General features: G+C 43.0%; 1 protein-coding gene across 2 annotated transcripts in view; it reads left to right on the forward strand.

Annotated features, from left to right (window-relative positions):
- Positions 1 to 3,014: 3,014 nt before the first annotated feature.
- The window catches only part of wnt7bb (wingless-type MMTV integration site family, member 7Bb), a 28,226-nt gene continuing 8,788 nt past the window's right edge, over positions 3,015 to 22,452 (forward strand). Inside the window, exons 1-2 of one of the 2 annotated variants that reach the window (XM_085282766.1) lie at positions 3,015 to 3,624; positions 10,556 to 10,782. In XM_085282766.1, the coding sequence (XP_085138892.1) occupies positions 3,554 to 3,624; positions 10,556 to 10,782 (298 nt within the window). In that variant the 5' untranslated portion in view covers positions 3,015 to 3,553. Of the gene's footprint in view, positions 3,625 to 5,696; positions 6,244 to 10,555; positions 10,783 to 22,452 lie in introns of those variants that run through there. The other variant, XM_085282767.1, reaches the window with a different exon arrangement.

The raw sequence follows: 22,452 nt of genomic DNA on the forward strand, positions 1-22,452 counted from the left end.
TCTTAATTTCAGTCTTTCTAAGACCTCTCCAAGTTGAAACCGGACTCTTTTCTTTCCTCTATGTCATTTCATTCATTTTACTGAGTGTGTTCTTGAATATAGACTACAGCTTTGGCATGGTGTCCCAGACTGTCAGATTTGGGAAAACTGATCCTGCCTCCCTGCACTGTTTAAGAACCCTGGCCTGATCAGGAAAACACCCGTGACAGTTTGGCTAGTGGCCTTGCAAAGAAGTGAAACCTATTTAAAATAGCAACATTGCAAATTAATGTTTGAAGGTTTTAACATGAGAAAAAAACACTCTCCCCGCTTTAAGCTTCAGTTCAAACTTCATACAATCTCAGCAAGTGTGGTGTTGGGCACTGTGGAGAGGAACCAGCTGTTGAAAAAAAAACCCCCGCTGCCTTCTATCAAGAGGGCATGGTGCAGCATTTCAGCTTCCAGGAAGAAGTGGGCCTGGGATTCATGCGGACCCAGCCTAGCAGATCTATGATTGCACACATATGCACACAAATGAGCTTGTAAGGAACTGATATATCAGTAAGCATGGTGAGGAATTAATCAAACACACCCTGTTTCCCTACCTGCAGCTGTGCCTGAACAGGAGAGACGAATAGGTCAAATCCATTCAAAAGGATAGGTGGAATGACGGGGTTGGTCTAACCTTTGACCTCACAGTTCCATGTATGAGTTGACATTTTATATGCACTTCAGTTACTCCCAGCATGCTTCTACAAATCTCCATCACTGTATTCACAAAGTGAGGCTGAGCTTGGCTAATTGAAGGAAGTGTTAAAATTAAGAGGAACAGAGAGTCAGAGGGAGACGTCTGATGGAGATTGAAAGGGGGGACTTTGCGAGTACAATATAGCCATTTCCCCCCTCTTGCCTGGGGCCCAGCGTAGATGTGGTGGACCCAGCCCCAGACGCCACTCCGTGGTTTGGCACACTGTGCGTTTCAGCCTTCTCACTGTTTCCAGCTGAACCAGCTCCCATGCAAACACATGGGCAACCGGTGGGTTTTCTTATTTAGTTGTCGGTCAAGAGTACTTAATAATATTCAAAAAGACAGTGCGACATATCATACCACGCTTGCCAAAATATGATCTGCTTTTTTTTTTCTTTTCTTTTTCCCCTCCCTCCCTTCCCAACAATTTTCCCCTCTGCAGTTTGGGAAGAGAGCACGGAGATGAAAAGGAACAGATACACAATGCTCCAATCTAGACAAAGTTTGGCTGGCACTTATTAAAGTAATAGAGCAGACTGAGAAAAATGGCAAGCACAGAGCAAAGACAGTGACTGCCTTTCAAGAGGCTGCAAATGGAAATATTTCGAATACAATGGCCCTGAAATCCAGCACAAAGCGGAGGCAGTGATGTGGCGTATGACTTACGCAGATTGATATGTCCTCGTTGACCTAAATGCTGTCATCCCTGCCTCCTCTTTTTGAAGTTAAATAAACAGTGTGTCACAAGATCTTCCACATGCCACCCAAGTGCTTCAGTGTGTGAGAGATTCTCTGTGTGTGTCCGCAGTGCTTGTGTCTAACGGTTTAATTTGTGGCTCCGTACGCAGATTTACTGCATGGATGCAGAGGGACGAGGAGTGTGTGTTAGTGCGCACGGGAATGTGTTCGCCGGTTTGGATGCGTGTGACACGTCTGTGATGACAATGGCGAGTGACAAACAATGCTGACGCACACCGTCCTGGGTCTTGAGCCTTGCTTCAATAAAAAAACAAAAAAAAACAAAACGAGTCAGTCCTTTGAACATTTTAATTAAACTAAACAGGACCATCTCCACCCAGGCCTATGAGTTATGTATATTTTGAAGACAAACAAGACCATCTTTTACAGGGCAGACATCAAAAACATGTCTTTTTTATGTCACCCTGGGCCTGCATGTTGACTTTCATTATTTCTAAATTCCATCTGGAATTTTGATGGGCATGTTTTGAAGGAAAAGGCCTTGAAACCACAATGCAGGGATGTCTTGAAACAAAGGTCTCTGCGGTTTTGTCTGTTTCTCGTGGCGAACAACAGCCCGACAGTCTCTGTGCTCAGATAGCTCATGTCTGTAATTTTAGTTTATGGCATCATTATTACAACACGTTAGCTATTTTTCATGTACTTTCTTTGGAAATATACTGAACTGATGGTTTATGTGTTCTTTAGAGAAACATACCAGGGACAATAAAATTTAAAGAGTAAAGAGAAAAAGGGTTCCTTGGACTGTGACTAGCTAAAGTAAGTAAGTAAATAAATCACTCTGATCAAATATGATCAGTTGTGCCTGAAAGTGAACTAAGGTAAATTCTAAGACTGGAGTGGCCTCGTCAGATTATCAGTTTTATTACATTTTCTCCAGTAACCAAAAACAAGCAGGACATGTAAAGTGGCATATCTATCTATCTATCTATCTATCTATCTATCTATCTATCTATCTATCTATCTATCTATCTATCTATCTATCTATCTATCTATCTATCTATCTGTGTGTGTGTGTGTGTGTGTGTGTGTGTGTGTGTGTGTGTGTGTGTGTGTGTGTCCTTTTGCCACCAGAGGGAGTCCCAAAGGATTTAACTCCATAGTCTGAATATCTGCTCAAAATTCACATCACCCTGGCTCATAGGCAAGAAATGCGAATATTGAGGTTTTGTTTATGTTTTTTTGTTCATGCACTTCACTGTTAATCAAAATCACTGACAGAATCCTACTGAACCAGTTCATTATTATTAATTATTAGTCATGCAGTGGTATTTTTTTTTTTCACTCAAACAGCTGGAAAGCCATTCCTCCTCTGCTTCATTTTATGGGGCTTACTGTTGTGGTGTAGCCCATCACTTGTGGGGCAATGCCTAATGTTGCAAGCGCCTAGCCGGGGCTACAGGCCTATAAAAGGCCATTTCACTTCGTTCCTTTTAGTTTTCCATACAACAACTGCACGTGTTGAGCTCAGCACTGAAGCCCGTCCCATCCTCTGCATATCCATGCTGCAGGAGGAGGAGGAGGCAAGGAGCCCTTTTGTTACCTGTATTAGACTACCTGGCGGTTGCAAGTTAGTAACGTGGTCTGTGTTTAAGATGTCTTCAAAATATAGAAGCAGCGATGTTCCAAAGCTTTAAACACCACGAAATCCGCGTTTTTTTCCTTTTCTTTTAGGACACTGCAGTATGCGCAACTATTCCCCCCTCCCTCGCTCTCTTTCTACCTGCAAGGCACAGCAAGTAGGAATTGTTAATTAGGTTTTACCGTCAAAGTAAGGACGAATAGGAGGCACTTCCTCCAAGAACTCATTCACCTTTCAAGTCCGAACCTCTCTCGAGTTTCATTTTGGAGTTCTTAGCCACCTTTCAGGTCGTCATCAGCATCTCACCTGTACTCGCGGACCATGGATTTCGCACGGTCGATTATTTCCAAGGAGCTTATGCTAGATGTCGCGGGAAACAGACGGTACACGTGCATCTGGAAGGGCTAAGAAACCTGCCAATGTGAACGGAAAGCGTGGCCACTTTATGTTATAGTGCATGGCCTCCGGACAAAGTGGCAACGATCATGCACGAAACCCTCCGAAGACGGAGTCTCTACGTGTTCCTGTGTTTTGGCATCATATACCTCAGACTTGGGTGAGTTTTTTGTCGTTGTTACTTATCGAGACACTGTAGCCCGCGAGCCTCGGTGTGAAATTCGTTGCGACAGTCAGGCACGCTTCAGAGGGGAAAAGCATTGTAAAGGAAAGATTCGACTGCCCTCTGACCTTAGAGTGAAGCATGAGGATGAAAAAGTAAAACCAGGTGTGTTTAAACATGTAAGAATCATTGCATCATCAAAGTGCACAGCTATAGCTTGGAGAGGGGTGTTATGCGTAAAAAAATTGCAGGTCTGTTCTTGTACCAACGGACAGTACGATCGATCGGCGTTTACCACAGAAGCTTATTTAATTCACCTCCTGGTACTCCTGCTTTGTTGCAGAGGATCATTTGAGCCGCTGTCTCTGCCTCGGATTCAGCTCGGCCCTGCATACCTTCATTAATAGCGGCAGACTGAGTTGTAGTTCCACATTCCATTGCCCAGACGGAGTTTTTACCTGTTTTGCAATACCTCACCTTGATACATAAACACAGAAGGACGTCCATGCCTTCCTTCTCTGCTGCCTCTCGGGCATGATCGTGTTAGGATCTCCAGGAAGATAAGCAGAAGTTCGGGGTTTTTTTTGCGCATTTTTAACATCACACTGTTAATAAAACATTAATTATTAGTGAAATGCTCAGTGAGTCGAAGAGTACATGTTCTAACCCATCTGAATCCAATACACTGAAACCAATATAAATTAGCTGCTATAGCCATAATAAGGCCCAGGGGTCCTGTGCAGCCCTGCCTACCGGGAACGTTGCGCTGCAGAGGAGACAGATCCAACCGAATCAGAGCAAAAGCAGGACCTACGTTATAAAAAGTAGACTTTATAACAGGTTCTGTTGTTTTTAAGCCACTCTGCATTTGCTTAGTGGGTTAATTCTAAGCAATTGCCCAAGAAATAAATAAAAGTTAATAATTAAAAATGAAAGCTGGTACCAGTCACACACGACCACACCACATAATAGTATAGAACATGTATTTATGACTCTTTTATTCTAATAGTAAGACTGTTTATGTTTGTCATATACATCAAGTTCAGGAGTGCTTCTAACTTTGTTGTATGCTTGTGCTTATAATGGCAGTTAAGTAGATCTGATCTTATCCTGTCTCACATTTTCAGCTGTAAAATGGAACGATTGGGCCCCTGCAGCTTGATGTTAATGCTCCGACTGCGCAAATCTCGGAGATTCGCGCGGTCGAAACGAATCAAATAGACAGAACCTCGTGAACTGACTTCAGATTTCACACGGGGTTCATGTCACATGACAGTAGCTCCTTTATGGGGTCTCTTGTCTTATTGTTTACTAATCCTGAGCAGTTAGCTCATTCCTTCCATCCTTTTACTCCGGCTAAGTCTTTCATGGTACCCTCTTTGTGTACAATAACTGGAGCCTGCAGGTGTTGAGTGAAAGTCACGATGTTGAGAAGATAAAAAAAGCTTCCACTCACCAAACCATGTCAGAAAAAAAAGAAAAAAGAAAAAAAGAAAAGAAAAGAAAAATTCAGTTTATGGCAACAATAGTGCAGTTTTTAAGCCTTTACTTCCATCAATCCTGCACCCTGAGCATAGAAAACCCTGCCTCAGAGCAGGGTCTCAAAATAGGATGACAGCCAACAGAGCGCAGCAGACAGGTAGGCAGAGCAGAAATATTATAGACGCCTATAGAAATGTTATAGTGTTGCCGCAGGATAGAATAAGGTCACTGAACCCCTGTTTGGCTTCTGGGAATTATGCTTTATGTTTCCATGGAAATGTCACAGCAGACAAAGACATTTCTTTACAGCAGCATGGAAAAATAGCTAGAATCATATCTGCCATTCACAGACAGACAGACAGACAGACAGACAGATAGATAGATAGAGTCACTTCGTTAACGTGATGCCAACTTGTTGATTCAAAATGACACATCCTGCCAAGACGTGCGCTGATTTCTTACACATGGAGCCTCGCTGATGGTGTGAGGCTGAAGCAGCCAGCCTCTGTGTTTGTTTATTTTTGGCTGGATGGTGGGGTTGGGGGTGGAGGTTGCGGGGCTGTGTGGCTGTGTCGGTAGGTGGGGAGGGGGTGATAATGATGAATGAAACCTTTAGCGCTGTCCAACGGGAATCAGATGAGTGTCACCCTATTGTCCCACTGTGGCAAAGTGGGCGGATAGCAGTGTCTCTCCCTGCCCAATGGCAGGCACGACTCTCATGAGAGCGGAGAGAGGCACTTTTCTGCCATGCAAAATCCCTAAAACCATCATCATTCCGGCTCGGGAACCCACAGTACTGTGTAACAGCCTCCGCTGCTGAGAGATGACAGAGCCAATCTCGGCGCACACACGGCCCTGGGAGCTTGGAGCTGCGTAGAGTCGCTGCGCAAACACAAGGCGACGCAGAGCGAGTTTTATTTTTTTATTTTTGTGCGGAAAAGGGGATTTAAAGCCCGGGATTAAAGAAGGTTTTTTTTTTATCCCTCCTCCTCTCATCGTAGTCCGTCTCGTCTCACTCAAACCGAGCGTGGCCGTTTTGCTCAATGTCATCATGATCCTCTTCTCGTCGCGCAGTGTACTGCTGTCAGTCTACTACCCGCAGATTTTCCTGATCCTGACGAGTGGCAGCTACCTGTAAGTTCGAGCCAATTAACGAGTCCTTCACTCCACAGGGTGCGCGCTCTCATCCTCAGCAACACAAAGATGCACGGGTTAGGCTTTCCTCCTCTCACAACCCTCAGTCTTCTCAATAGGGGATATATTTTCTTCGCCCCAATATTCAAAAGCCGATAAAAGTGGATTATTTCGCTCATCCCTCATCCTCAGGTCAGAGTTATTTACACCGTGATATCAAACTGTATCGAACACGGACCGGGTCTAACAGAAGTGCAGCTCAGGCGGCATATTTGATTGTTCAACTGAACTAATGTTATCCAAACTAAAAAAAAAGAAGAAAAAAGATAATACTCATCAGTAGAAACACCCGGGTCCACGTGGGAAAGCAGTAATTTGGCGTAAAGCTCAACGCTCTAATGTGCCATCCCCTCAGCGAGCATGTCTGCGGAGTAAGTAGGGCTCGTTTGGGTCAGGCTGTTGGATTTAAAACATTTTACAAAATCGAGGAAAAATAATACTGTAGGAACTGCAACATTGGTCCATTTTGGCCACTGAGTGGCAGAGATGTTCAAGACAATTAGATGCGGATATTCTGTTTTCTTCCCCTTGTGAGAAAAACTTCGCGCAACGTGGGTCATTTTTACGCATGGAAGCACCTTTAACCTGCCAGAGCGAGCGAAAGACTACCACGCATTACCTCACCTCTCCCCGATTTCAAATATTTTGATGTTACCGTTTGAGCCCACATCTTAAACTATCCCCTATGCAACACGTACGTGATTGGCACCGCAATGCGCTGAGCTCTGGATTAAAAGTATTTCGCAGAACGGCGGCTTTCTTAAAGTTTCCAAAATAATTACATGGTCCTTTGCTCCATCCTTTGCTGCCCGGAGACCCCAAACCTGATGCTGGAATAGATGTGTTTTTTTTTTTCCTTGGGGGGGTTCAGACAAAAGTAGGCTACGCTGCTAAGTATATGGCTTGCACATCAAAGTTACATACCATTATTTGTTTGGATTATTTAACTATGTTTTCAGCAGTGTATTAACCGCAGGATAGGCCACGTGGAGAACATTTAAACATAGATTCAAAATAATACAATACCCCTTCATCAAAACTATACAGGAAATGTTTTGGCATGTAAAACTGTAAAAACAAGTTTTTTGTGGGCAGTAAATACACCCCGAGCCAAAGTATATATCCATATAGTCCTTTGGAGTCACTGCACACCTCGCCTGTGGAAACAGTCTGAAAACTGTGGGCGTGTAAGGGATTTTGTTTTAAGTAAAACCACTCTAAAATGCTAAAATTTATAAATGCTGCTAGATTTGCTGTTAATGTGTCTGTGTGTGTGTGGTGGGGGGAATAAGGAGAGTATTTATTCACTTGACTTGAGTAAGTTGTGCCTCGGGCATTTTTGCGAGGGCCTTCCTCTTGTAGAAAACACGCCTGGGAACGTAACAGCCTGTCAGTTAGGTTCAAAGTGTTCAATGTGATGAAGCAGGTGGCTGTAAGCAAACTGAATGCCATGACGCAGATGATAGTTCCTCTTAAGGCCACCACACTGCACTGTGATGGAATCTTTAAGCTCCTCACCACAGTTAAGATTTAAGCTCTTCCACAGTAATGACTTCACACTGACCTAAAGTAGTGTTTCATTTACATTTCCTGGTGACTGTTTTAGTCTTGAAGTTTTTGGGATCAATGTAACATGGAAATGATCATGTTTTATCAGCGCTAAGGTTAAATTATTAATGAAAAATCAGCTTTACCAGCTTAAAAATCAGAATAGAAAGAGCAATTAACGGTGGACTCTAAATGTTTTAGGTTTCTGTACGGTTTGTGGTAACATGATCAGACTTTCCACCTGCTGCTTTAAAATTAAAACCCACCTTTCCTCTCATCTCTCTGCAGCATCACTGCTAAACCACAATCCAGTGACGCTGCCATTAGTCGATTAAACAGCACACAGTTTGCATGAAAAGACACAACTTTTGCATCGACTCTCATCCTGTAAACCTGAGGAAGCTATACAGGCCGGGGCTTTGAAATGCATCAGCTTACTTTTAAGTTCATGTTGACAGTCTATCTTATTGGAGATCTGTGTGGCTGTGGGTGAGCTGTCCCCCAAGCTGCTGGCACACACAGAGCATACACTAAGCAAACAGATTCGCATTTGTGCACTTTGATGATGCGGGGATTTAAAAGCTTAGCCCTGGAATTCTCTGTTTGGTGTTGTCTGTTGGTCGGGTTTGCCCATGGTAGACTGTGATTGTGCAAATTAGCATGTGAAGGACATGAGAAAGAGCTAACAAAGGAGGCTGAAAAGAGGTTTCTTTGACAGAGCTAAAAATTATCACCTCGACGCTTGTGTTGGATTTTTATCGCAAACTGACCTTATTCATCTCTAATGTTCATTATGGAAGGAAGCAAATTTCTCTAGTTGCACATTAAACTTAATGAGCCCACCTTTCACTTTTGGACAAACTGGATGTCGTCGTTGCCATGAACTACCGTGTATGCAGCGGAGGGTCAAAGAGGGTCAGAGAAGTTCGAGCTACTTTACAGCTGAGAAAGCAAAGCAGGATTGAAAGAAGCAGCAGGCTGTAGTGTTCGCTGCGAATGCAGAAGGCACCTGATGAATGTCCTTTTTTCTTTCTAACAGGGGATTTTTAAAAAAAATTTATATGATTATTTTTTAGAAGTTAAATACCTGTTAGATAAGTTTGCATCTAGTGTAGTGATGCACACGTTTCGCAGACCAAATTTAATTCTTCTTCTTTTTTTTCTTCTTCTGTCTAATAAACATCGGGCTTCTATTCTATATGAAAACGTGTATCCTAACATGTTGACATTGATTGATTTATGGCGAGTTCAAGTGAAGCGTTTCTAAAATCAACAAGCATACCCATTTTGCGTGTCCCTTTTCAATGTTATACTCCACCAAGACAATGTGTGTAGCCCTGTGTTTGGTAACAGATACTCGCCCCACTGCAGTTAGGATTTATTCTAAAGTTTGTCTTTGAAATTGAGATTTATGTTGTTCTTCCATTGCGTAGGAACTTAAACAACAATCAGAAAAGAGAACACAGTCGTCCGAGAGGTTTTTAGCTATCCCGACTCAAATCCACGCTCTAAGTCAGGGCTTCTCAGAACGAGAGTGTGCTCCGAGCTCTAAAATCGACATCTCCTAGAGCTCTGTTTCTCCCAGTCTCTCCCTCTCTCTTCGTCTCCTTCATCCATTCTTCCATTTCACCCCTTATATATGTTGCCATTTCTTTTCGCTGACACACAGCTCGCCTGTGTTAGTTTGCCCCGTTTGTGGTCAATACTTCGGAGGTCGACGTCATACTTCAAAGGCGGTGTTTGCCTCCGCGCTCATTTATGGCTCCCTGTCCCTGACATGTTTGAAAAGTATGTATCTACATGGTTTCAAGGGCTATAAACAGAATCTTGGAGAAAGTCTGTGTTTTTCTTTTTCTTCTTCTTCTTCTTCTTTTTTTTGTAATCTGTTTTGGTGTTCCCAGTGGCCATAAAGCCATCTTGAAAATATGCCGTTGTACCTATCAAATATGCTGTTGTGTGTTTGAGGTGAACCAATAAGGACATGTCCTGGGTCATACAAGACCGATCACTTTAGGATTGGAGAAAACCAGTGCTGAAAACCTTACATGTGTTCAATGCAAAGCCTCTCATGAAATTTATGGGCAATTTACACCCCAAGTATTCTTCAAACGCATACTGTAATTACACAAATCATACAAATCGTACTTTATATGAGATTTGGTTAAAAAAGCGATTTCTGCAACTGTGCCATCAGGCACCGAGGAGGTCTGCACAGTGGGTATACAAGTCTGGAAGCCATTCACACCAGTATGTTACCTAACAATTGACACAAAAATCCAAACAAATTACTTAAACTCACGTCTTCCAAACCACTGGGGAATGCTGTTGTGAACAGCCAAATAAGCATCTTCTTGTCTCTCTCTGGGCTGTTTTTAACATTTTTTATTTTTATTTTTTATATTTCTTATGTTGGATTAAGCTCTCAGGTTTTTCATTTACCTTTAATCCATTAAATAGTAATACTCTCGTGCAGTACAGCTTTCACTTTACTATGGAATGTGCATCAATCACGGGCTGAATTGAATCCTGTTCTGGAGAGTCTCGTGAAAGTGAGTAAATCTCACCGTCCTCTGGAGGCTCTAACTGAGTTTGTTTGTGTGTGTGTGTGTGTGTGTGTGTGTGCGACAATGCATGCATGCATCCATGCCTCTGCGTATGAATGCATGTCTGCGTGTGTGGCGGTGTGTTTTTCTTACTTCGGCAGGGCCCTGTCCTCAGTGGTGGCTCTGGGTGCCAACATCATCTGCAACAAGATCCCAGGGCTGGCACCTCGCCAGCGGGCCATCTGCCAGAGCCGCCCGGACGCCATAATTGTTGTGGGCGAAGGGGCCCAGATGGGCATCAATGAGTGTCAATACCAGTTCCGATATGGACGCTGGAACTGTTCGGCGCTGGGAGAAAGAACAGTCTTCGGTCAGGAGCTGCGAGTAGGTTAGTCTGCGTTCTTTCACAAATTGAAGCGGGATAGTGTGTTCCTGTATCCATATCTGTGTGCTCTGTATGGCTGTGCATGCGATAGACTTACACAGGCTTTGCTTATGGCGCTGCAAGGAACTTTTGCCACTGATCACGTCTTTAATGAGCAAATTGAATCAGTGTAAGACCTTTGGATTGGGGTTAGGTTTTTGTTTGCTAAAGTTAGGTTCAGTGTTACGGTCTGCTACCCTACAGGACTCTGGTGGAAAAAATCATAATAACCGTATTCTATGCAGAAGAGATTAAATAAAAGTCTTAGACATCCCACTAATGTACACCAGTTAGAAAGAAAAGCTAAAACAGCCAAAATCTTATAATCGGATTTTGATACACAAAGATACTTAACAATACAGCTTAAATGATATTTTACATTAGTGGCACACTTTCCCAAATAAATTTATAGACATAGTACTTCACTACAAAAATGCACTCACTCATAATAACTATGGATTTGGTATTACGTTGGTTTGAATATAACTTAAAGGTGAGCGATACACCGTCTTAATAAGACAGAGGAACAAACCATTTGAGGCACTGTTGTACACTACTATGGATTTGTGACTTTCCAGTCAACTTAACAATGAAAGTATGATACAAAACGGGAACTACAGCTTTGAGGCTTTGTGTAGCCTCAAAGTTGTGCGATGCTGAGCAGATGGCGGTAAATTTCTTTCTCTGCCTGCAATCGCAACTATTAATTTGGTAATGGCAATGTAGCTGACAACAATAATACCAGTAATTTTCTTATTAAACAAGAAGTTACATAATGCATCTTTATTGTCCCAGTTTTATGAAACAGTGCCACGAGAGCATCAAAAATGTGGTACCAGGCCCTGACCCTCTGAACCCCATGAAATATGGCTCGTAACAAGCCAAACCCAAGCTGCACACATCACACAGTCAGTTCAAACTCAAACCAGTAATGCGCAGTCTCTTTTGATTTTCTATTGTATAACCATTCATGTTGCTCAAGAGGATCTCGCATACCGCTGATTCCACCCCATCTTTTGCTGCTCCTCATTCTCAGCTGAAAAAATGCTGTTTCTCTAGTGTTCCCTGCAGCTGATTCGCTGATGTAGTTTGTGCAGTGTGGGGTGTTGGTTAGCAGCATGCCTGCCATAGCTGGCTGTGTCCAAAATTGTGGAAAAGCTACCGAAAAGAAGTGCGGCTCTGATGGGGAAAGCGTATGGATGGAAAACGAGACGGCGAATGAAGAGACAACTAATCGTGTTATTGCAGAGAACTCATGTCAAACCGAAATAGATGGACACATCTGTTGTTAATTGGGCTAAATTGGTTGTGTCCATGCCTGGCTGGTTCACTTGAGTGTTCTCATATAGGCAGAAAAAGCCCCAAAAGAGGGCAAACGTTTACATTTTAAAATGCTTTTGCTTGAGGGACTTCTCAAACTTCTGCAAATCTCTTTTGCGCTGCTTTTGTTTTACAGGGACTTTTATATATTTCCTTTCATTTAGATGCTTTGTTGCTATTACGTTGCGGTTGGGCTGCACATTTAATCCAGTGGCTCTGTTCACAATCCCTCCTCTTAAGCAGCAGCTGAATTAGCTCCAGCTCCTTTTAGCAAAAGCATTTTTTTTCTTTGTTGTGAATGTGGCGCTTTCTTTGGTAATGAAGCTCATGTTGTTTTCCTCAACAACATCCCCTTTTCGCTTTCTTTTGTTCTTGTCTTTTATGGCCTTTTGAAGCACTCGGAGATTTATACATGGCATTCGGCAGTGGTTCTTTGGACGCATCTCATGTGTATTTCTGTGTGACGGCTATTAATGTTTTCATGCATTATGCTGCTCACCCAAAGTAAATTTTACTATTAAAACATATATTCAACCCAATAGGGGGTCTTCTCTGGTTTATTATATGTTATATTATATATTTAGCAATGGCGCCATTTGAATTTGGTGTTAACTTGTTTGGTTTCCATAGTAGATCTGCACAAATAAATGCTCCGTGCGCCCGCACTGAGCACATCACTGTTGGTCGTCCAGTTATAGTCAGAGACCGATGACTGCTGGGCCTGTCATGATTGTTCTATAATGATGGGACTTGGTGGCCTTCTCAATAAAGTATCCCTACAATGACGTCTTCCTCTAGACCAACATGGAACTTGATTTAAGTTAGGATTCCCAAGGCAGATTTGGGGTTTTTCAATGAATAAATAAAATAACCAGCCAACAGGGGCTTATTTTTCAACTTATTTTCCCTCATTTATGTTAGAAAATAAACCCCATAAAAATCCCCCACCTACCCACCCCATCTTCTATTGTCATATTTGAACCACACACAAAGTTAATGAGCAGTAAAACAGGCCGAACTGTGCAGATTTATGCGAACAGAGTGGCGCATCAAAAGAACACATGACAGTAGAGCTTCAGCTTGCTCGATTGCGTCACATTTGTAAACTGCAAGAGGACATATTATAAGGCACCCTGCGTGTCAGTACAGTGACACCAAATCCTCTCAGTCTGCATCTCTGCAAATGATGCAATGTCATGGTTTGTCTGGCTGGGCTCAAACGCAGGACTCAGGAATGAAAGTTCAGTGAGTATATTTACAGTGTTGGTGATAGTGCTATATACAAAGTCTTTGAAGTGCTTAGTTCAAAAGTCCAATATGTACAAAATCCAATGGATGGAAGGTTGCATGAATCCAAGTCCCCGATCTCCTCACTCTGCCAAGTAACAAACACTCTTTTGGAACTCCGCTGGGCCGTCCTAGGCACAGGAAAAGACGCATTAGAAAGCTTCAGCAAATAAACTGAAACAGAGAGGCAACATGAACACTACTGCAGTTAGACAACACCAAGGCAAAGACTGAAGGTCAGGTCCCAGCTTAAATAGCAAACAGCTGATTGCCAGATGATCCACTGGTGCTGATTGAGTCAGGTGTGTCCAGGAGAGGGCGGGGATCCCAGGAGGATCCCGCCCCTGTAAGGCAAGTAAACACACCCTCACACAGAGCAGCAAGGACACAACAGAGAGAGAGAGAGAGAGAGAGAGACGGTGGAGGCACACAGGAGGACTGGAGGACCATGACATGCGAACCCGGATAGTAATCGTTCCAAATCGATTCTTGTTCAGAGAAAACGCTGCACATTTCGAGGAGCTGATGCCTCAAAGAAAAGTCTGTGCAGGCTGCTAGTTTATCCCTTTGAAACTTTAGAAGGCGAAACTAGCTCAAAAGACTTAATAAGAAATTGTTTAACAGTTATTTCTTACTATCATTGATCCAAGTGTGAAAAAAAGAGTAAGTATATTCCATTGAATTGAACATTTCACATTGTACCTCCATTAAAAAAAAACATGGAAAATTTAGATGTAATCAGATTACTTAAAGTCAGCATTTGGACTGGGAAATGGTTGCAATCTGTGTGGAAAACATCTGGTCATCTCTCTATTGTAGCATCTAAACCACAACTTGTTGCTGCAAACTTATTGGCCAGTAGTTAGTCATGCGATGCTGACTGACCGCAACTGTGTAGCTTGAAGTCTGGCAATATGCTGTTTTTACTTCTGATCATGACCTTGTGAATCACCCAAATCTCTCCCTCCGGGTCTGTGTTTGCACCATAAAAGGTAGCATATGTTGCACCTTCGTTCATAGAAACATGCTGGCTATGTGAGGTGAGCCTATAACCCGTGTGCCAAACATTATCACAATAGAATTAGAGTCATACACAAAGAGTTTGAGAATTTGAATGGTGTTGTACATTAATGTTTGTGTGTCAGTGTTGAGCGGTAATGTATTTTAACCCCAGTTCGGTATCCCTGTCAGTAAAAATTTCTTGCTGTGTGTACATAAGGAGTAGGATAGCTCCTCTCTATTCATAGGTTTAACTCTCTGGACTGATTTAAGATGGTCTAGCAGGGAGATACAGCCTCGCCGAGTCTCCATTTCAAGTTGTGTTAAAAGTGCGGACTTCATACTATAACCTATTTGATGTTTAATGCATAGAAGTCCTGCACCACAAAAATAGATAGAACCCAACAAAATAACCATGCTTTTTGTTTTCTATGTTGTGGACACAGCTAACATAGAAGCCTTTTAGATACTTAAAGATGTGACGATGATACTGAGTAAGCTGTGAATCACATTTAGTGTTATATGTAAGATCATTTCAGTAGATATTTGGGATTCATGTATTTGCATTAGTTTGATATTGCATAGCACCGTTTGCTAGCAATGGTTGGCACTGCTCTTCCAAAGCGCGGGTTAGGGTTAGGGTATATGATGACTTAGACCTCAGAGTATTAATATAATAATATTTATGTTTTTAAACCTAAATCTAGCGACTGCTAGACAGAGGTGTGTGATTACTACGTTTTGAATAAATGAGATCAAGCACGCTGCTGGATTCGATCTAAGTGCTCTGTTTTAGTTTAGTAGCGTCCCACTAGGTCATCGTAGGAAACCACCGACACCGCAGCTACTCTCCTGTCTCTCTCACACACACACATGCACACACAGGGGAGAAGCGGGTGACTGTATTTTTTCTCAACACCTGAATTTCAAGCTGCCAGCAGCCTGCATGCAACCTTCGCGATTGTGATCTTTTCCAGTGACTATTGCCCTTGATTGAAGATGTAACCATGTTTTCTAACCGCGTCCGTATGTATTATGGAATTCTTTAGCATGGCATATGAAATCATGGAATACACCCCTCGGAGAAAATGTTCCGATCCCTGCTTCAAATCTGCAAATTCCAACATCATCATAATCAAATGTAGAGGGAAAAGCTGTTCGCGTTCTGCTCCTGTTTAGGTTCCTTGTTCAAATCCCCCCAAATTATGAACGCCAAACCTCCCACCCACCCCCGTGCTCAGTGATGCAGTCTTAGTTCTGGACTGAAGGGAGGAGATGTCGGCAGTTTTTCAAGAAGTAAAGATCAACCGACCGCAAGTCTTATGCATTCTCTCTCTGTACTGCCTTCTCTTGGAGGCAGTCTTTCTCTTCTGGAGCTGGTCCAAGATATTACATTCGCTTTCCAAGGGAGCACACATTAATAACTGGGCTATTGTGGATTTTTAGGACTTGAGATATCGTCATTTAGCAGAGATGGTTCAAAAATGGTCTATTTGATATTTACTTCACTTTTATTTCAAGTTTTCAAGGTTGGCTGCTGCCGGCATCTCTTTTGTTGCTGACACGAGACTCTACAGTAGATGCACTGAAACAAAAAACAAAAAAATGAACCCACATATCTCCTGCAGCTCTGCCGCTCAGCATTTCCACTGTTTTGCAAAAAGTGTGAGCTTGCTTATTACGCACCAACTGACAAATTGGAGTACAACGCCGTAAACTCAGCGCGGAGATTTGAAACCAGCAATTTGAGTGTGTCTCTGTTTCCTCTGCAAAAGCAGATTTAGCATTCTTCCCCGTGCCCCGCTAACAGCGTTGGCATGAGCCAGTGCCATCAGCCCTCAGAAATGTGGAATGAATTATCCCGTGCTAACAGAAATGGGTGTTATTGAGTGACTTGTTGCAGTCTATTAAGAACCAATAATAAAATTAGAAACACATCCATCAGCAGCTTAGGAGGAAAAAGAGGGGGTTTCAGGATAAGAATGGCAAATGTGGTCTGCCCTCCGCTCCGATCTGGCCTGCTTTCTGAATGAATCATTCTATTTTAAACACTCCTGTCAAGACTCGATCCCGTAGCCGTGATTTGTTGATTTCAATTTACTGTGCATATTTAAGTGCCGTGCTACAGATTTCACATAAAAGTTAAATCTCGTTGTTCTGTGCCACATAAATCAGCCTTAGCATGCATATTCTGCGTGAACTGGCTTTATTTTTCTATTGCATTTATGCTGCTCATCAGCCGTGATCAATGCAGCTTTTGGTTATTGATCTCCCTATCAAAGCATATTTGAACTTCTCCCCTTGTTTTTAATGACATGTTTTGACTTGGTAAAGCCTCATCCTGTGTGCAATCAGACATTCCTTTGGCTAACTACCTGTAATAGAGATGCCCTTCACTTAAACAAAAAAAGAAATGCCTATGAATACCTTACAGCTCTGTTCAAATTGCAATGCACTTGAAGTCAGTGATTAGAGCCTGAAAATGGACACCTTTCAACAGCTACACTCAGCATCAAAGGCCAACACTGGCCCCCTTGTCATAAAATGGCCTGCTCTGGTTACTCTTTGTTTGACTTTCCAACCAGTTTGTCACCATCCTGATCCACGCTTTTTCACATGAAAGAGGTTTCTTGTATTGTGCTGCTAGTGAATTATTGCAAAAGTTCAATCATTCTGCCTTTGGCTCATTGCACAAGAATGGATGGAGCACTTGAGCAGGTGAGCCGAGGAAACACGACAGTTTTTTATTGTTACGACAATTTAAATTTAAGCATACCTAGGTATAACTGTGCACAACTGCTACAGTGAACAGTGAAACAATCAGACCTTTTTAAGAAAAGATGTAAGCAAGTCTTTTTTCTTTCATGACCCCCCCCCCCCCCCTTTGCTTTTTCACTGTGCTCCTTTTATTATTTTTTTTCCCATTTTGTCTCCCTGTCTCTCTCTATTTTTTTTTTTGTCAGGTGCAGAGAAGTTGCCCCAAGCTGTGGGTTACAGGAAAAACAAAAAAGAGAGAAAGAGAAAAAAAGAAATGGGAGTAGTGTAGAGGTGTCAGGGAATTAAAGGTGTGTTCATGCCATCCTCCTTCTTTCTCTTTCACCTATTTCCTCTCACAGGATCAACATTGTGGTGAAGGTAGTGGTCAGTCCACCTGCTAGAACCTACAGGGCTGCAGGGACCAAACTAGCATCCAGTCACTAGAAAGGATGTTTAAGTCAGCAGGCTTATTGAAAACCATTTGTGTGGAAAGAACTCCCCGGACAGGCACATACTTGATCGGGAGCTGGAGATGGCAGGGCTACCTCTCGGAGGAGGGGAAAGGTCACTGCAGACACCAAGAGCCAGACATAACTGAGGGTTGGATAAGTAAGTGCAAAGAGGATGTGGTTGACAAAAGTTTGGGAATTTTGGCTTAGTGTTATATACACCATTCCCGTTTTTATAGAAAACCTGAATTCACAGAGAATGGAGTGTGCCAGAAGCAACAGATGAACCATTTTTGGTGTCTTTTCCCACTCCGAATACAATAATCAGAGAAAAACAAACTGTGTGGGACCATCTTTTCCACATTGTTGCTCATATATATATATATATATATATATCTTAAATATATATATATCTTAAATATATATATAGATGTTAAAAATGACTTTGGTGTGATTTGAGAATCCCTGCGGTGTCCTTAAATTTCCTGAACACTCATAATTAATAATTATTATGCCAACATTTTATTTGCTGTTGTCAAGACTTGAAGTAGCCATTAATTTGCTTTCCCCCCCACACGTCTACAATTCATCCGACACACCGCACTACAAGCTCCTGGGCCGAGGACAACAGAATACTTGCAGATTATAAATTCTTTGGTGGAGCTCCTTCCTTTTCTCGGAATCAGCTGATGGTCGTTTTGTGGTGAAATCATATCTCCGCAGAATGGAGGCACAGCATCAGTCTAACCTAAGGGTAATAATGAATGGACGAAAAAATCTGTTTAAAATGACCACGCGGTTCGGTTATTGCTTTGTTTTGCTCATTCTGACAAAGCGAGAGCTAATACAAGCTGAAATATTCACTCTGGCCAGATGAAGATTTCCAGTCCCCTTTAAATCACATGGCGATTGTGTCTCGAGAGCAGACATTCAAGGACAGTATAAACAAAGCAAGGCAAAGGGAATCAGTCAGCATTGTAATTTCAGCCATCCACACTGTCAACCCCACAATTATTCAAAATTCAAAGAAGAAATAACATGGCATAACTGTGTAAACTTACATCTCATGTTTTCAAGGCTGTGATTGGCTGGGAGTGAAGCTTGGCAGAAAAAAAACACACAAGCTTACTCAGCTGGCAAGAAGGTGTCATGCCCAGGACTAGCTTAACAAAGGCAGTCAAAAAAGCCATTCTTCAAACTGTTTTTTCCTGCTCCTGTTTTTTTTTATCACCACAAGTGGATACTTTGACACTGGTGAACTCTCCCAAAATGCCATCAATCATCTCACTGCCACTGAGGATTTTTCCCCTTTGTGGGGATTACTTTTTGTTGGTTCTACGCCCTTCAGGCATACTGCAGCTCGACTACTTAATCATTCACCCAAATCTCGCTATCCCACAGAGATAAAGAAAAATAAATATTGTTATCATTAAAGGACGGAATATTAAAGCCGATAAAAGATCTGATGCACCACCAGTGCTGATCTGCCAGCATAACAGCAGATCCACTCCCAGGCAGCCAAGCAGTTGGCACCGAGCGGATAACAGCGTGGAAATGACGCGTGCATTGTGTTATGGTGGAACGGTGGTGGATAAAAGGCCTATTTTTCAGCCCGTCATCATGTGGGTTGCGCTAATCCTCTCTGCCTTCCTCCATGTGAGCCCAGAGAAGCTGGAGCGGTCCGACGTGCGCGCGTGCGCATCCCGCGCGTAGGATCTTTCACTAACTTTATCAGATAGCAGGAGAGTCCGTTGCTTTGTTGTTCTGCAGCGTGTGGGCTGTGGTCATCATCGGCAGTAAAAGGTCATGTCTTACGCTTTTTCTTCCCAGCGTCTTGCCTCACATCCTCTGCCCACAGCATGTGTCTGTATCTAGGGTGTGGCTTGTCGTCCTACGCAACCAAACAGCACTATCATTGCCGGGTCCGCTTTTCTGCTTGTTCATTCATCAGCTCTGTCTCTGTCTCAGAGTGTGTGGGTGTGTCCGTTTGCTGGGGTCCCTCACCTTTTCCTCACCCCATTTCTCTCTCCCCCGCCCACCCACAGTCTGTCTGAGCTGTTCAGAGACCCGACCCTTGTGGCCCCCTGCACACGGGGCTCCCCGTAGCCTCGCGTTATCGGTGGGATCTGCGTCTGTCTGTGTCTGCCAGTGCAGCTAGACGCAGGAGGAAGCAGGATGCAAGAGGATCAACTGTAATCTCACTCTGTGCTTTGTTCCACACTATCCCAGGCCCATCACTGTATTCTCTACTTGCTGGCCCACCACTGGACATTTACATGTGCCAACAATCACATCGCTACTGGCCCACTTAGGTGAGAGTTCAGAGAGAGAGAAACAGCGAGAGGGAGAGAGTCTTAGTGGGTTTTTAAGGCAGAGACACCGGTTTGGAGGGAGAAGATGCTAAGAGACGTGGGGCTTTATTTTGACTGTGTGATGATGAGTATCACCAAATATGAAAATGTCAAGTCTGGAGGTTTCTTTTGTAATGAGAAGGAGAAACATGTCATCAGTGGCATATTTGACTCGTTGATTATAGTGGTGAGGATAATGATATCTTCGTTGATGCGCTGTGGGATCCGCACACATCTCGGTAAATATGTTTCCGCTGAAGATGAAACAAATTCAAGTAAAGATTGAAATTGAGGAAAATCCTCGACATTGTCCTCCCGTGAACTTGATGAATGCTTCGTAGAGCGCGCAGCGGCCTACGTTTGTAGATGTGTGCAGGTGAGGTCCTGATTTGGGCTCATTATTAGGATGAAAGGGTGGGAAGAAGGATTTGTGCTTGTTTTAGCAAGCCTCAGCATTCAGTCAAAAAGCTTTATCTTCACCTCAGGCAGATCAGAGGAGAGAAAGGATGCTTTTGAAACGGTTTTGTGCCACCCCAATTTTCTGTGCCTGGGAGGCAGCTTACCTAAATTCTCAGAATTTAATAGTGCACCGGCAAAGTTAAACACCCTCATAATTGTTTTTAGCTTTTCTTCTCAAAGCCCTCCTCATTATATGAATCAAACTGGAGGACCTACAGTGAGCGGCCGTGCCAAAGCGTGTCACTTCCTCGGCTCTCTGATGTGAGTTCTCTGAGAATGTGGAGCCTAGTTCTGGTAAAACAATATTATTTTATTGTACAGGAACACGGCTGTGCTAATTCCTCAAGCTGCAAACCTCACGGACCACAACTTTGTCTATAATTTGCTGGGAGCATATGTTCATAGCAACGGTACATAAAGCGGAACGGAAAACAGTAGTAGAGAGCGCAGTAGTCAGTTCAGCGAGTGGTACACAAAGCAAGGGGTTTTCCTCCAACTTTCTTCCCCTTCCATGGGGCCCTGGAGACAGGATTCCAGCACCAGTATGGCTTTGGTTAGAGCTTATTCTCAGTATTTTTTGGTGTCATAACTTTATTGTGCACAGTGACGTAAAATAACTTTGTTATGTAGTATCCATGAACTTGCATGTGCTCACAATGTTTTAAAAGCGGTATCATGTTTCCATTTGATTCACCGGAGCTGCAGAGTGTGTTGCACGATGCTTTGTTTTTGCTTTTGAAAATGATGACCTGGAGCTTTTATTTCTGGGTTTTAGTGTTTTGATTCAATTTCTATAGTTTTGCTGCAAGACGGGGGAAAAGTAAGAGAAAAAAACCAAATGATCTAAATGTTACTTGAGAAACAGCACTCTGCAACTTCCATATCTGCTTTAAAAAAGGTTTGGCATCGTGTTTTTTATCATTATTATTATCATTATTGTTATTATTATTTTGTATCTTGTGAAAATCCCACAATATGTGTAAAGACTCTTGGCCACCAGCAGGTGACACTTTTCCCTTTGTTCACTGTGGGCCATTTGTGTGTGACAAGATGTTCTTACAGGTAATGTGTGAATGTGATGTGAAACTTGAACTTCGAGTGTGTCGCTGTGTTGTGGAGATTTTATTTTTTATGCAGTCTACTCTCCACCCCCCACCCCCAATCCCACCCCACTCCCTTGTGTCCCCTGTGGGAGTGAGTGCATGTCTGGGATGAGGGGTCTTTAAAAGGCTTTCCCCTTCACTGCTCCAGCAACAGCAGGCTTGGCCTGTGTGGAGAGGCAATTCAGCCACTCTGCTGGAAACCTGCCGGTTTCTGTGTGTACTTCTGTGTATGTATGTGTGTGTGTTTTGCTGTTGTTTGGCACCCCCTCCCCACCCCTTCCCTACCAGGAATCCAGCCTAAACTACTTCTCTCCAGTCCTTTTAGTCTACTGAATGTCTTTACCCATCCTCTGGCTCACCTCACCTTTACCGTAACCGAATCATACCTTTGCTGTGATGTTCTGTAAAGCTTGATGTCTGCATGTTTCGCTACATCTTTCTTAGGCTGTACACCGTCCGTATGTATCACATTGTGCAATCGGAATTCTCAGAATCCCAGACGTGTTTTATGGGGAAGCGTGCTGACGAGGACAGAAGGAATTTGTTTCTGGCTGGCAGGATTAGTAAAGGAAATTAGCTCAGCATCTCCACTAGCTGCTTTGTAAAACATCAGGTCAGTCATAATAATAACAGATGAATGCGATAACCTTTAGCAAGTCAAGGTTGTCAGGCCATTTCTGCCCTCACTTGACCTTTTTTTTTGTATATTTTAACCATTTGTCCCATGATGGGGCAGACACACAACATGACTGACCTTGGCCTGGTTTTTGGAGAGAAAAGGGCGCTCTACAGCCAATTCTGTATCCAAGTCCCTTCAGTATATCTTTTCCCTTTCCTCTCCTGTCAACAACATATCTTTACTATGGCCTGTGAACAGAGAAGAAAGCAAGGCCCGTTGAGGTCAGCGGC

Source organism: Mchenga conophoros, linkage group LG7 (genome assembly GCF_057382185.1).
Source record: "Mchenga conophoros isolate Kocher_MC1m ecotype Shallow Benthic linkage group LG7, M_conophoros_male_GT1.1, whole genome shotgun sequence".
Taxonomy (NCBI): Eukaryota; Metazoa; Chordata; class Actinopteri; order Cichliformes; family Cichlidae; genus Mchenga; species Mchenga conophoros.